General features: G+C 36.9%; 1 protein-coding gene across 4 annotated transcripts in view; it reads left to right on the forward strand.

Moving 5' to 3' along the window:
• The window catches only part of Cnot2 (CCR4-NOT transcription complex subunit 2), an 87,060-nt gene that overhangs the window by 26,351 nt on the left and 44,718 nt on the right, over nt 1-15,991 (forward strand). For 2 of the 4 annotated variants that reach the window (XM_040754838.1, XM_040754841.1), the window contains exon 2: nt 541-613. In XM_040754838.1, coding sequence (XP_040610772.1) covers nt 541-613 — 73 coding nt within the window. Of the gene's footprint in view, nt 1-470; nt 614-12,815; nt 12,874-15,991 lie in introns of those variants that run through there. The other 2 variants (XM_013121547.3, XM_040754839.1) reach the window with 2 other exon arrangements.

A 15,991-nucleotide genomic window follows, 5' to 3' on the forward strand; every position in this document is an offset into this window, starting at 1 on the left:
TGATGTTGATAGAGCATTGGGTTTAATCTAATAATTATCTTAAAAATGTGTTTACAGCTTATAGTATAAAAATAAGTTTTGTGAGTGACATGGATCAATACATAGTTTACATTTCCTGGCATTGAAATATAGGCATTGGGTTAAATGAATCTGAGTTAATTGGGTATTCGGAGAATAACCAGAGAACATTTAAGATACCCCCACCCCCCAAAGTTAGGGGGTATTTTTTTAACGTGTTTATATCAACTTTGTTTTCATTCAGTTTTAAGTTTCTTCTTATATATATGTCTGATCACTGACATAATGGTGGGAGTAAGTGTAAGATGACGTTTTAATCTCTACTTGAGAGTTCCGTGCTCAGCTACTTCTTTGTTTCTCTTTAAATTTTGTGTGTCATGTTGAATATTTTGTAATGTTATGTATATTTACATGTTAGTAATTTTGATGGCTTTTGGATAATTCCACTCTAGAGGGAGAACTGGTGGGCGGTCCTTCCTGTGACACGACCCTTGAGTGACAGTTCTATTTGATTGCCTCCAGTACTGTGAGGAAAGGACACGACTCTATGGTGAGGACTGATGGACATACATTATCTGAGAAAAGAAACTACCAGGTAAGAATTTTTTCCTTCCCCTTTCTCTATTTGTCATATGACTACATCGAACTGTTTTAATGTAATATTTAATTGAAATTAGCACATTATAATGAGTATACCTGAAAATTTTGTTACAAGTTTAAAAATTACATAATGACATTAACAGCTGAAATAGTTGTAACATTTTTCAAAGTGGAATGTGTTTATAATATCTACTTAGTACCAGAACAAATTTTCTGAGACATATGCCAAGTTTAGGGATATTTGATATATAATATATGATTTTGGGGATGAATTCAAAGGCATAAAGTTATTTTTATGCCTATTCCTGGAAGAATGAAATGTAAGTTTGGGGTTATATTTTATATAATAGAGTGTTAGAGAAACATAGACAACATCGAATAAGTTATAGAAGAAATACAAATGAAATCCAGGAATGTATGATGACCCAGATTCTGGTTAATTTGTCACTAATTTGCTGTCCCTATTACATCAGATTCTTGTTTCCTTGGTTTTTTAACACTTCCATCCTTTATATAATTACATGGGGACGCTCAAACAATAGTGGAAATGTAACATTCCTATTTCTTCTTCGCTTTCAAAGAAGGTGAATTTTAAAGATAGGTGTTATTGAGCTGATTTATTAAAAAAAATAGTGTTTTAAGTTTTAAATGGAAACTTACTTGATTTCATTTAATAGTGAATCCAGTATGAAATGTGAGTAATGGTAAAATTCCTGTGGAAATGAGGCTTCCTGTACCAATAGGTATCCAGCTCTTTGATCCCTCTCACCTTAGGAGTTTCCGTCCCTTGAGGCCATAAGGCAGCCAGAAAACCAGCTTTGGGCAGCTCTTCACTCCCGCACTAGTCATTTATTTTAGTGTAATGAATTCTTTGTTTCCCTGCTTTGAGGCAAGTGAACACTGGAGAAAATGTAAAGTGAGTTTTTATAGTATGTGTCAGCAAAGAGTTTTTTATTAGAAGACTTGGGTTCTGGTTTGGAGCACTATCTCCAGTAAATTATGCTCTGTATCTTAACCTATGCCTTCACCTAACTTGAGAGATGAAGTTTTTGGCCAGGTTGTTATATGCAATAAGCAGAGTAAGCTGAGGCTACTCTGAGTTGGTTCTCCCCAGAACCTCTCTTTTCTGACTGGTTCTCATAGACTGGTCTAGCCTTTGTTCATTATTGTATTTGTATATATCTAGCTCTTCCTGTCTCGAAACCACTCCCAGCACCTGGAAGATGTTGACTGGTCACACGTCTTGGACTTTTGCATCTTTTGTTAGGTTTGATCAAATTACTTGAAGACTATTGTGATCCTCAGTTACGTGGCATTGAGGTACTCACAATCCTCTTTGCAAAGTGTGACAATATATAGAACTTTTGTTCGATTTATAGCTAATTTGTGTTATGGAACCATTATTTATATACAAATCCTGAATTTATACTTTTAAAAGGAATAAAGCAGTTATATTTTGCACATAATGAGAGTTCCTGGATTTCTGCTTATGCTACTCTAAAGGTACTTTATTCTACATGATATGTAAACAATACAAGTTTTTGAGCTTTCTGCCCATGTGCCTTTTATTGCTATACAGTTGTGTCCACTGTATATTGAAACGTCTTTGGATATAGAAGTTTAAATCTGAATTGTCAAACTGGTTTGTTTTTGAAGACCCCCTGGAAAGAACCTATGCGTGAAAGCATGGTCTCATATCTAGCATTAGGATGAGTTTATTAAGAGTGGATGGGGCAATCCTAGAATGCTGAATCACCAAGTAAACAATGTAGTTTTTAGTAGCTCTTCGGCATTTGTAGAGCCTAAGATGAAACCACATTAGAGTTTATAAATTTTTACTTTATAGGAATTTTGTTGTTTTCAGGGTTAAAGTAAACTTTTTGTGTCTGTATAACTTTTCATTTGTTTGAGAGCTTTTAGTTTTGGAATTTGAGTCTTTAAGCATCCTGATAATAGCCTAATATTTGAGATTAACAAGACTATTTCTCTAGTTCTCCTTTCCATACAGACCTTCTAATGATTTTCAGTTACACATGCGCTAAAGTACTGATTTTTATAGTAGTATCTACTTTGTATGTTTTGTCAATAAGCTCAGTTAGGTATTTGAATATAGTAGATGAGGTTTGTTTGCATAAATAAATTAGTTTAGGAAAGCAATTTATTTAAGTGGTTCATTGTTCATTCACTTTAGAAGGGTTATCAAATTTTTTATAAAAGGGTGGACATTGTGTCAGTTTTTACTTTTTTCTACAATTTTGCCTTCTGTAATTTACACTAATTTTACCATAGCTATGAACAGGTATAAATCTAAATCATCGTAATCATCACGTTGACAATCACTGTTCTCTCAGTCAGACTCTAAACACGACACCTCGTTGACTTTTCCGCATTTTCCTCCACATGATTTTATTCCCTCATACCTCTTCCCTAACTGCCTTTTGCTTAGTTTAGCTCTCCTGTACCTTGTGTCCCAGGCTTTAATTATTTGGATGTCTCATATATTGGTGGCCTTTATTCATGACTCAATAATTTGATTTACGTTTTTCTAGAACATGTCCCATAATGTTTTTCTATTGCTCTCAAATCTGACGTACTTGTAGATTAGTGTTCACTTTAGCACAGGAAAGTCGCCTGTTTTCCTTCTATTTCCTGTATACGTTTACCGTGGTTCTGTAGACAGTAGCCACAAATGACTGCTTAAAGTCATTTGAATTAAATGGCACTGCAGCCATGCAAGCCACATTTTAAACGTTCAGTGTAAACATCTGCTTAAAGTCATTTGAATTAAATGGCACTGCAGCCATGCAAGCCACATTTTAAACGTTCAGTGTAAACATCTGCTAGTGGCTACTGTACTGAATGCTGCACATTAGATTGTTTCTGTCATTGTATAAAACTGCAAGACAGTGTTTCTGTATATAATATGGTTGTTGAAAACTGGAACCTTATTTATTTTGATACTACTAGTACCTAGTACCTGCTGTATAGAGATGTTTAGTGCATATTGTTTGAGTAAAGTTACAATGAAAAAACTGAAAAGAACAACAGGGAAATATGCTAGATATCAACTAGTGGTATTTCCAAGATTTTTACTGTGAATGGAACCTTCTGTCATTTATCTTTTAGCAATAAAATAATTTGTTCCACATAAAAATGTTAAACCCAAAGTCCATTGTGAGAGCTCACCTTCCTGACTTTTCTCTCAGCGGTTTGCTGTGTGGTCTTTTCTCACAAGTAAAAGTGCAAATGTAAAGACTTGCTGCTTTGGGGTTTGTTGTTGTTTTTAGCAAATGTGTATTTTCAGTTTGCTTATTATACTTACGGAGATACTGCTATATCTTATTTTTTCCAGAAGTAATCATTAATTTGAGTTTGGTGTTTCATTCTTTTTTATATGTATTTCTTATTATGTATGTAGTTTTCCATATATTTTGTCAAATTATGCCTTAAATTGCATTATTTTGTATAGGAATTATGAACTTTCAGCCTACTTAAACCCAGACACTTTCCCAAGTCAACACTTAACAATGTAATATAAAGTGTAAATTACCCTAATTATTAGGTTAGTTCTATTTGGTAAGTGTTAGTTATTACTATATACAGATTAACATTTTATACTGCAACAAAATTTAATTATAAATAAGCAATGAAATACTCCTCTTCCTTTTTTTCCCCCTCCCCTCTTTTGGAATTTTGAGACAGTGTTTCTCTGTGTAGCCCTAGCTGTCCTGGAACTTGCCCTGTAGACCAGATTGTCCTCAGACTCACAGAGATTCACCTGCCTTTGCGTCTGGGATTAAAGGTGCAAGCCACCATGCCCAGTGGAAATACCCCTTTTCAATTTTTATAAGTTAGCATTGAAAAATTTATTTGCAGTCCAAATGCATCAACAGTTAGTTGATGATATCTTAGAGTCATAATTGTTGCTGTTAGCTTGTACGCAGTACCTTCTAATGTGTTTAGAAACATTACCTTCAAATATGTAAAATATGAAAATAGACATTGAGTATCAGAGAACACTTAGTAGCAGAAAGTCTGTTGGAATTGTTTTTAAATGAATACTTAATAGTTGAAATTTGTCAATAGTTATAGTGCCTAGTATAATGATGGAGTTATGTTTTAGTTCTTGTTGCTATTTGATACAGAATGAAGGTGAGCAACAGTAAGCAGATGAAAAAAGGTAATTTAAAAGAGACTAAATCTAGTGAACTATGTCACAGTATTTATTATTCTCTTTGCTCTTGAAAATCTTGACAACAAAGGCTCCTAACTATTGTCCCTAGACAGAGATACAAAGAAAGAGTGGGCTAAAACTCGAACTGATGCCTTTTTATGTTTGGTTCTTTGCCTATTACAGCTGCTAACTGGCGCTGCAGAATAGTAGTAATAATAGTAGTGTTGGTGCTGTTTGTGCCAGTTTCAGCAGTAGCCCTCTCGTGGAATGTTTTTAAAGTAAAGCTTGCTATTTTATTTAGCATTCTGTCTCCTCTTCCCTGTGTTTCCTTGGCCAACTAATATCAGGTTACATGACTTCTCAAGTTCCTCACAGTTTGGCTCACTGTTACATTATGCTAGCCTTCCTTTTTTTTTTTTTTTTTTTTGGTTTTTACAAGACAGGGTTTCTCTGTATTTTTTGGAGGCTGTCGGTCCAGCCTGGCCTCTAACTCACAGAGATCCGCCTGCCTCTGCCTCCTGAGTGCTGGGACTAAAGGCGTGCGCCACCACCGCCCAGCTGCTAGCCTTCCTTTCTGTTACATGCAAGCATATTCTTCTGAAATCATAAAATGACATCATGGTTATTTTTTCTAATTGTTCTTATTATGTTTGTTTCTGTGTGCTTGTTTCATGTGTGCACACACATAACACACGTGGTGTAGGTCAGAGGTCAACTTGCCAGAGTTGGTTCTCCTTCTAACATGTGGGTCCCGGTTATTGAACTTGGACTCTGTGGCAAGTATCTTTACCTACTGAGCCATCTCAACTGCCCCATGGCATTTGCTTTCTAGAAAGCTTGTTTACTTGTAATAAAACTCGGGGTTTACACATTCCCATTACTGTTTTGGGATGTTGTGTGTGTTTGGTTTCTACTAGTTCCCTAGAATCAAAGAATTCTGCTAAGTAAATCTGTTAGGCCAATGTCTTATAGTGGGATATCAGATACTTTCTGGTTTTCTGAAGATTTAAAAGTATCTGGTGGCACACTTTGTATTTATTTTGTGACTGTGGCCTCGTTTTGGGAATTTATGCCCTAGGCTCTACATGAAAAATACTGTTTTCTTCAGAAAAAAAAAAGCAACTGATTTGCCTCACTTGTGAATATGGAATGTATTCGTTATTCAATTTGAAATTACTCATAAAAATATTTCTGTGAGCCAGATAAAATATAGAAGCAAGCAAAGTTGTCTTTGCTGGTATCAATGATTGCAGCATCATTTGTCTTTGGATTTTTCTGAATTCCCATATTAAAATAAAAAATCCAAACCAAAACCCATTGATGTGTTTCTAGTAAAATTGGTGAAATGGTATCCTTGGGAACCTCAGAATGAAAGTAGATGAAAACAAAAAATCCTCTATCAATTTTTTGTAGTTAAAAAGTAGACATGGAAGCGATTGAGTGATGATCAAGTCATAGGAATAGAAACACTCAAGAATATTGAGCAGGTATCCTCTGGTTAGCATGATTAGCTAGTCTGAAATCAGAGTAGGGTTTTTGCCAGATTCATTAGATGACTATAAAAGATTCTGTTAACTACTGTGAGAGGAGTCTACAAGTGCTCCTATCTCTAAAGAATGCAGTCAAAACAGTGCACTGTGGGCCAGCAGACATTGCAAAGAGGGGCTTCCAGATGAAGATGTGAGGGAGAACAGCCAGGGATACCCCAGAAAACAAGCCATGGATTTTCAAATGTTGAATGAAAATAATAAAAGGGGACTGCATGAAGTTAGGGATAAACTAATACTCTAAATTTCTTGAATTGTCACCTTCCAAGTGGTATTTGAGGAGTGTTTTGAGAGTAAACCAATTTTGAGTTTCTTCCATAGGATTAGTATTTGTTGGACATTCAATAATGTCACAATCCATTGAGATAGTACTTGAGACATATTTCCCTATAAAGATCAAAGATATTTTCATATAGTCTTTTAAAGACTTAAAATTGTGCTTTTCTTTTTTATTTGACTTTACATCTATCTGAAATTGACTATATAAGGTATGAGTTACGAGTCCAATATCCTCTCTAACAGGCAGTCATGCCCTAACCAACCAGTGCTAGCCTTCTGTCTGTGTAAGCACTTGCTGTTTCTTCTCTGTACTCTGATAAGCTTGTCTATGGCCGTGCAGTGCTGCCTGTTTTCACACTGTCATAGCTTTATATCTGGTATTTATGTCTGTTAAACTTGGTCTTCATGAGTCTTCTGACACATTTTGAATATTTTCAAGACTCTCTTCCAACTGAGTGGAATTGTATTCACTTTGTTCTTGGTTAGAAAGGATGGTCCTTTTATAGTTTTCTTGCTATCTGTGAATTCGTGTGTTGGGATGTTCTGTAGACCTTTAAATCCACTCACCTTTACACCTGAAGTACTTTGATTTGTGGTTGTAAGTGGTTCATTAAAGGAGTATATTCTATAGGTGTTAACATTAATTCAAAATAACTAATTTCTTTCAAATTGAGTTTTGTCACTGTTGCACAACTTTTATTCTTGTAATTCATTAGTAGTTTGTGTGTTTTCATACCAATAGTCATTTGAAATGATAGTTTTATTTTGTGACTAGCATGTCTAAATTGACTGGTATTTCTGGTAAGGTTTTGAAAAGAAATTGTTGAGTAGTAATCTTTGACTTGTTACTTACCTTACGGGGCAAGCTTTTGGTTGTCGCCATTAAATAGAATGTTGACATGTGATTATTTTATACAGATACATGTTGATGGGGGTAAAGAAATTGCTCCAAAGATAATTCATTCTTTTCCTTACTCCCTTCCCACTCCTTTCTTGTGCAATTCTTTCAAAAGTTGTCTTTGAGTTTTTGATAGAGGTTATCACTATATAGCTCAGCTGACCTCAATTTGAATCAAGCTTTTCTTGTTACTTTCTGTTGATTTCTCCTGAAATCCCTCTGGGACTGCAGAATGTAGTTAGTATAATACGAATTCTTTGTTTATGTGCTCTAAATGTTTTAGGGTGCTGTATTTTCCTACTTCTCTTCCATGTTGAGCAGTACATTTAATTATGGAAACGTTTGTGCTTATCAATCTTTACTGTTTGTTCTTGTATTCCCACCTGAGCATACTGGACGTGTTAGTTAGAGTCTGGCTAGATGGATAGGTACTTCCTGCAGTGTTTCTGTGATTCAGTGGAACACTTTACTTTTTCAGTGATCTGCCATACTGTCATACAACATGTTTGTTTTCTAGGTCTGACTAAACTTTCATTTCCTAAGGAAGAATTTCCCATACATCTATCTCTGTTACATACTTCATTATATATTGCTTGGCGGGGTACTAATTGTGGTTTTTCTGTTTTTTAGTGTCATCCATACTTTGATGACTTTTTTCTTTTTCCATTTTCTACTCTTCCTTTTTTCCTTCCCTATTTTTCCTCCCCATTTCCTTTTCTCTTTTCATTTTCTTCATGTTTTTGTTTGGCTTATCATTTTCTTCTTACTAAAAGGTTTACCAAAGGGTTTTTCTTCTAAATGTGTTTCTGGTGGTGATGAATTCTATTAGGATTCCTGTGTGTGAAAATGTCTATTTTTTTTCTTCATTTTAAAAACTATTTTTGCTCAATAAGAAATTGAAAATTGGTAGTGTCTCTTTTAGAATTAAAAAAATAGTATGCTAGTCAGGTGGGCTGGCACAGACCTGTAATCCCAGTGCAGAACTGAAGCAGGTAGATGGAGAGTGTTGGGTGTGCCTGTGTGGGATGACCTAACCAGTCTGCTAATCAAACAGTATTTAAAGATGGTCCTCCACTGTCTTCTGTCTTGCATCTAGTGAACAATCAGCAGTTATCCTTGGTTGTCTATGTGTATCTTTCTCTCTTTGACTACTACTGAGGATTAAAACCTTTTGTTTTATTATGATAAATTTTTAGTGTGTGGTTTTGATTATGGTATAATTTTCTTCATGACTCTAGTGCTTAGAAGTTGTTGTGTTCATTTGTAGTTTTTATTAAATTGTCTTTTGTTTCTTTGGGGGAGTTTTGGTTCTTCGAATGATTTCTGTGCTTTCTTCCATGGGACTCAATTACATACATACAAAGCTGCCCTGAGGATCTCCCTCCATTTACTGATCACTACCCTGTTTGTTTTCCCTCTGCATATGTTGTTAAATGGATTTGACCCACTGTCCCCCTGTTCTGACTTAGCATGCTGGTTGCTTTTCTGCCTTCTTTTGAACATGGCATTTGATTTGCCATTGTTTACTAATTCTGCCATCTATGTCGTTTTTATTAATAGAACATTTCTGTTGATTATTGGAGTTTTTCCTACACGTTATATATACTCTTACTGCTCCTTTGCATAGTTGTTGTTTTTTTTTTTTGGCTCTTGGTAGTTTTGTTGTGTTGTCTTACATATAATAAATACTAAATAATAGTATTTATGTTCACATTCTTGAGGTTTCCTGGGAGTGGAATTAAATTACTTAGGAACTATGTGATCCTTGTGAGATCTTTCTCTTGTCTCTACCTCTGCCCTTTTTCCTCTAAATTTTTTTTCATTAAAGAGAAACAATAGCTTTTAGGTGGGGCAAGGTTTCTTCATCTACTAAGCTAGAGTTTTTCTGAGTACTTTATTCGTCCCTCTAATTACAGTGTTTTTCTGCTTTGGCTTCTGCAAACAGTAATGATGTGTATTTCAGTTGGAGCCTTTAGGATCGGTTTCTTGGTTCGCAGGTGGTTTTTTCCTGCTGCCCTTGATGGCTCCTTCTCATGCTTGCCGGTCAGTAAGTACTGCACTGAAGACTTGGGGCCCTTCTGCAGTTCTCCTGAGCTGTTTCCCTGTGCAGCCTCTTCCTGTCTAGCTGTCTAGTCTGCTTGCTCTGGGTCCAGTGGACTACCCACCAGGCTCCTTCTTCTGTTACAGCCAGAAAACTCACTTAGTCAGATAGTCAGTTACTGAGTTCCAAACCTGAGAACTGTTGTTAATGCATTTTCCCTCTCATTTTGAGACAGGTCTTCTTCTATGGCTCGAGCAGGCCTTGAACTACCGATCTGTTGCCTATGTATTTTATCCTTTTTAAGTTGTATTAGGAGAAGAAAGTGTGACTACTAGCCCATGTTGGTTGGACCAGAAGTTTTAAGGTGTCATTCTTTGAAATGTTAAGTTAGTTAGTTGAGGAGATAGATGGATCATTCTGAATAGTGAGAAGATTTTGTGTTACTACTTACGTGTGGTGTAGATGCTTTCTGTTGTAAGAGACACTATGTAATATGCAACACAAAGCTATCACACTAGATCTGACCACGTACAAAATATCATTTGGAAAGAACCATAATACAGATCAATAAATAAATTCCAAATTGTCATGCTCTGACCTGTAACCTAAAGCAAAAAATCAAACCATTTCCTTTGAATTCATTCACTCCATTTTTTTCTGGTATCTAATAGACCCATAAGTGGTTATTATTCATTCTTCTACTTGAAGTTATAATTTTTAATGAAAATCTGATATTTTCTCAAAAATGTAAAGGCCATATGTGGGACCAATATTTGGCACTTTAAGTTTTAAAACCTTTCTGCCAGGATAAAAGCACTGTGATAATTCTTTAAATATGCGGTGGGCGAAATAAGAGTCTTGAGTTTGAAGATCCTTAAGTTCTTGTCTTCTGATGTCCTGTTGGACTGATTATGCACAATCATTGACACTGCTCAAATTTAAGAGTGTGATTCTCTGAAGATTTACTTTTGTAGAAGCATCTAACAAATGTAGAAGGAACACAGGAACAGCAAATTACCATAGACCACCACAAGTAATAAGTGCTGCAGCAGTGTCTGAATGCATGCTGCCATTAGTTGCTAATCCTTCTCTACAGTGTCATTGTCATCATTATGTATGTTTTTAATATTTGAAGTTATAATTCAAAGGTAAAAGCTGAAAAACTATGTGAGAGTATCTCTCTTCCTGTCTGCCCCAAATAAAATTACAGTGTACTCTTTAATTACACTTCAAGGTTTGTCTGCTTTCAGTGTAAAGCAGCCATCATATACAAATAGAGCAGTTATTTATCAATGTAATAACTTCCCTGCCTCATCCAGCATGAAAACATCATTATTTTAAAAGGCAGAAGTAGTAATTTACAGTAGGGAAACTGGCAGATGTACCAACTTAAACAAGTTCAAGGCTAGCACCACCTGGAATAAATATAGCATCATACATGCTCATATATTGGAAATACATGAAGTACATGTAGTGAACTTTTTGAAAGGCTTTTGTGGTGATACAGCATTCAAATACATAATTTCAATCTGGTTATAAAAAGTATTCAAACCAAAATTGAGACATTCTCCAGTGTATATGACATTAATGTCATGAAAGACAGAGGATTAGATAAAGTCTGATTAAAAAGATTTAAGTGTAAGTAGGTAGAAATGATAAATTAAATGTAAAATTAAGTGGACAGGAATAATTAAACAACTGAAGTAGGCAAAGCTGGATATATCTAGAGGAGTGCTCTATCTGGAGAACCTAACACGAACCAAGACCTCTAAACTGGATGTCCCTGATGTGTGTGAGGAACAGCAGCAAAGAGACAGTGTCACAGGAACACAGTGTGTAAGAGAGGAGGAAAGCGGTCCCAGAGGAAGTAGAGATAATAAAGGACAGGCGGCAGAGGCAAGGAGCCTGAGTGGTGGTGCAGGAGAGCCTTTCCATTGCTGTTTGCACGTTCCTCTGCTCTCTAGAGAGACTTAGTAAACTGTAGAAAATCCTAGCAGAGTGTGCATCATATAGCACTTGGCATAGTAGACATTGAATAAACATTTGCTAAATTAATTTATGAGATCAAATATTTAGATGCATTTTAAACTGTCTTCCCCCATTGAAAGAATACTGTATGTTTTTAACTGCACTGTACCACATTCAGGATTCTGATATAGTAATATGTATTTTTAAATACGGGAATTTGAAAATATCATAGTCTTCAGTGATACCATTTTACTGAGTATTGTTTTGAAATAGCTTAAGTGTAATGGAGTGTATTTAGCTCTTAAATTATTAACTAAGTACTCACAGTTGTGAATATGAGTAGGGACTGGGAAGCGGGGTATAGTTCAGTGATAAAGCACTTGTCTAGCATGTGCAGGACCCTGAGGTCAGCCTCTAGCACTGCCTTTTCCCCAAAATGAGGAAATTTAATATTTTGACAGTTTCATCTCCCATCATCAGATTGTTTAAATACCTTTTTAAAGGCACATTCCCAGGCTGTTGTCAAACTCACAGTGATCCCCCTACCTAAGCCTCTCAAGTGCTGGAATTACAGGTGTGTGCCACCTCACCCACCCTAGAAAATCTTTAAAAATTCATCATTTGATTTGATTAAAATGAATCTCTGATGGACAGAGCCTTTTTTTCCTTCAAGTTTGCATAGAACACTTGAATTAATTTCTTCCCAAAACTTAAACCAAAAGTTCTCTCATTTTAAAAAGTTCACTGATCCATTTTTAGGAGTGATAGCTGTGTAATTCAGCTTCCCTCCTGTTGATGGATGGTGTCAACATGATGAGAGTGTAGAGTTAAGGTTTGAGTACCCAGGAGAACACAGTGTGTAAGGAGTGGCTAGGCAGCATATTTGAACATGCTTTCCTAACATGTTTTCATGAAGCCCAGGTAAGCCCTGTCTTCACATATTCTGGGAAAGTGTGCAAGATTCTTCAGAGCTTTGCCCTTTTCAATTGTTTTAATTAGTATTTTCAAGCAGTCTGAAAGATGATTCTGGGGTTGGGTAATATGAAGAGATAAACAGGGAGTCATAATGTTGAAACTGGACATTCAGATCTTTATAGCATGATTTCCTTATTTTTCAAAGAGCAGAAGAATCCCATCGTTTATCATGTTCTGGTTGGACTCCTTTCTTATCGTTTGCTGGAGTTTGAACTTCAGAGCTATGGTGTCAACCCTGCTGTAATATCTCAGGGGAGCTCCTAGTGTGGGGCTGGTGCCATGGCTCACCCTCCAACCTTTCCTTCTTCACTTCAGCCTCCAGCTCTGAGCTTTCCAATCCCCAGAGTAGCAAATGTTGAAAGAAGTTGCACAGGTAAGTATATGGTGGGGAAAGCTGGGGTTAACGATGGTATTATCATCAATATTTTGAGGGTGGATGGGGCCATCTTGCCAGTGAGTCATTTTGTTAGTTTAGAAATGTGTGTGTGTGTTTCTTCATAAAGCTTATTGTGTAAATTGTTAGGTAAAAGTTCAGTGTTCAGAAAAGAAAACATGTTCAGAAAAAGAAGCTAAGATAAAAGAAAGGCAGATTCATGGACCACATTTTAACCCTGTGAGTCTGAGGAGGTGGCAGGTTTTAAGCTTCCACTAGCTTTAAGTGTGCTTTCTTCTTTCTTGAGGTGTCAAGCAGGTAATGAGAGAAATTCAGACATGTTTGACAGGGGGGCTGGGACATTCTGCCCTCCCGCATTTGCCCTTAACAGAAACACGTAGGATGCAAAGGCATGTTATCTCCACATTGTTCAGCCAATGCTTTCGAAGACTATCTGTTCCCTGTAATCCATATCATGTGTTGTGTAGGTTATAGAGCCCACAGCAAGATGTTTGAAATTAAACACAGGAAAACATATTCTTGATATGACCTAGTGTAGCTAGCATTTTTCCAGTGTGTCTGTAAGTCTTAGATGACTGGAATACGAAGTATTTTGTTGGCATTACAGATCTTCAAAATGCAAAAATTTTCAGTGGTTTGTCTGTCTCTTCAGTTCTAAAGTTTTAATTTTCTGAGGGCCGTGTAGAAATGCATACCCCTCAATAAAGAATGCATGTAGAAATGCATTCCCCTGATCCTTTTGAGAAATGTCTTCAAATACTTCAGGACATTTCTTGGTTGCTTTGAGCCATGGTTTTGTATCCTGAATGAACTCAGGGGCTTTTCTGCAGTTACCTTGTCCTCCCATGGCTGTTTTCTGTGTTAGTGAGGAAGTGCTGCTCAAGCTTAGGTTCTCCTGTGTGTGCTCCCAATTGAGCTGCTTCCCGTGCTGACTATAGTTGATTTTGCAGTGCGTAGGTGATCCACTAACATACATCTGTCTTTAATAATAATAACTTACTTTGTGGTTTTTAAATTTTTTAAATTCAAAAATACATGTATCTTTAGTGGATACATACTTTCCTCCCATAGATTAGCATTATTAGATGATTAGAGCTTTGCTTTTTACACTGGTATATTTAAAGTGTTTTGTTTGATGAGTTGGATTTGAACCTATATAATGCTTACGGATAACTAGAAAAGAAAAAAATTTAAAACCACAAGATCAGTTTATTCACATGAGCAAGATCAAGATCAGAACCAAATCTGAGAAGGAGGTGCTCTTAGAAGGAGACCCTCAGATAAGTGCTTTCAGAGGCGGCGTGTGCTCGAGCGTGCGAGCACGCACGCGCGCACACACACACACACACACACACACACACACACACACAGTGGGAGGGGCACATTCGGGGCTGTGGCTGTGGCATCACTGCTTGGGAATGTTGCCCAGACAGATGCTTCAGGCCACCAGATTCAGAGTTTGGGACTTGGGACATTGTCTTTCACTTTTGCTTCCAGACTCTGGGCATTCTGTTTTCCTGTATTAATTATTCAAAAATACACAAACTCTTTCTGTAACCCTTGGAAAGAACTGTTAAGTCATGTGTTCCCCAAAGTGTTAAGGCCAGGTGTGTGTCCTGGCCCTGGGTTTTCAGTAGAGCCCATTCTCACCCAATTTCCTGTGCATCTCCCTTGCCATCTGTATTGTTCATTTAGCCCATTGTTGCTTCCTTACTGAACATTTCACATTTACTAAAGCTATGTATGGCATGTCTTGCTTTGATTTCTATGCATCAGAAATTCAAACTCATTTTTGGCTGATATTTGGGGGGGTTCTCAAGAATTAAATAATATTAGAACTATTTGTAATAATGGGGAATCAGAATAGCTGGTTGAGAATCTCAGCATATTACTGAAACAAAAACTCTTAGGTTACAGTATTCTAGCAATGGAATGTATAGAATAGGCAGGCCTGTAGTAAGACTTCATCTAGCAGGCTCCTCATGAATAGTTTCAGATGCTAATTGAGTACTTCTTGGTAAAGTTAGGTAGCCATCACTGACGGTTGTAGTTTCTATTCCTTTTCCCTGCTTTGGCAGGTGAGAGAACTTAAGTGTTTGTGGAGTATATTGAACTGAGAAGGCAACTTAAGGTAAATTCTGTATTAGCAATTGAATAACTTGTCAGCGTGCTCATTAAACACTAATAAAGGGACAGCTTTTACATTGTGTCTGGCGCTGTGTGACTTGCACTTAGCACCCCTTTCTTTGACTAGAGTGTCAGTGCCAATTGCATGGCTGGGAGTGAAACATTGAAACATGCTAATGCAAATCTGGGGTTTGTGTGGTGGTGGTCCTTTCTGTTTGTCTAGGTGTTTGTTTTCTGTTGTTGTTCGTTTTGAGAGAAAGCCTCTCTTTGTTGGTTAGGTGGCCCCAAGCTGTCCTTCCTCGGCCTCTCCTTGCTGGCACTGTAGGAACAAGCCACAGTAGCTGGCCCAGAATCCTTTAATTACTAATTGATTTTATGTTGGGTACCTGCATCAGCACGTTAGCAGGAAAACCCTATACGCCTGCCTGCCTGCCTGCCTGCCTGCCTGCCTGCCTGCCTGCCTGCCTATGTGTCTATCTGTCTGTCTATCAGTCAGATCCACAAGGAAAGGATGCCATAGTGGATTTACCCTACTTTCTGGGTGTGTGTTACAGAGTTGTCATACAGTGTTTGGATTATTAGCTTCATTACGAAATTTAGAGTTTGGCCACAGTAGAATTTACTCTAGAAAGTAGTTTAGTATTTTAGTTCATTTGGGATGTAGAAAATTGGTATATATTAAGTTTTGTATGTATTTCTACTTGAAGTTCTCCTTGGGTAATTTTTTTTCCAATTTCCTTTCCCTCTGCTTATCTCCCCTTTCCTCCTCTTCTTCCTCCCTTCCTCTCCTCAGTCCCAAGTGGTGGGTATCAGTCAGACCAGGGCCTTGCTAATCATCACTCCTACAACTGAATGGCTTTTTAGTCAAAAAAAGGGGGCTTCCTTCTTTTGCCTCCTGAAGTTGGGTGTACATCACTACACCCAGTAGCAGTTTAAAAAATCTCGTTAATGCAGTGATGTTTGTGCAAGA

The sequence above is a fragment of the Mesocricetus auratus genome, unplaced genomic scaffold, assembly GCF_017639785.1.
Source record: "Mesocricetus auratus isolate SY011 unplaced genomic scaffold, BCM_Maur_2.0 Super-Scaffold_100011, whole genome shotgun sequence".
Taxonomy (NCBI): Eukaryota; Metazoa; Chordata; class Mammalia; order Rodentia; family Cricetidae; genus Mesocricetus; species Mesocricetus auratus.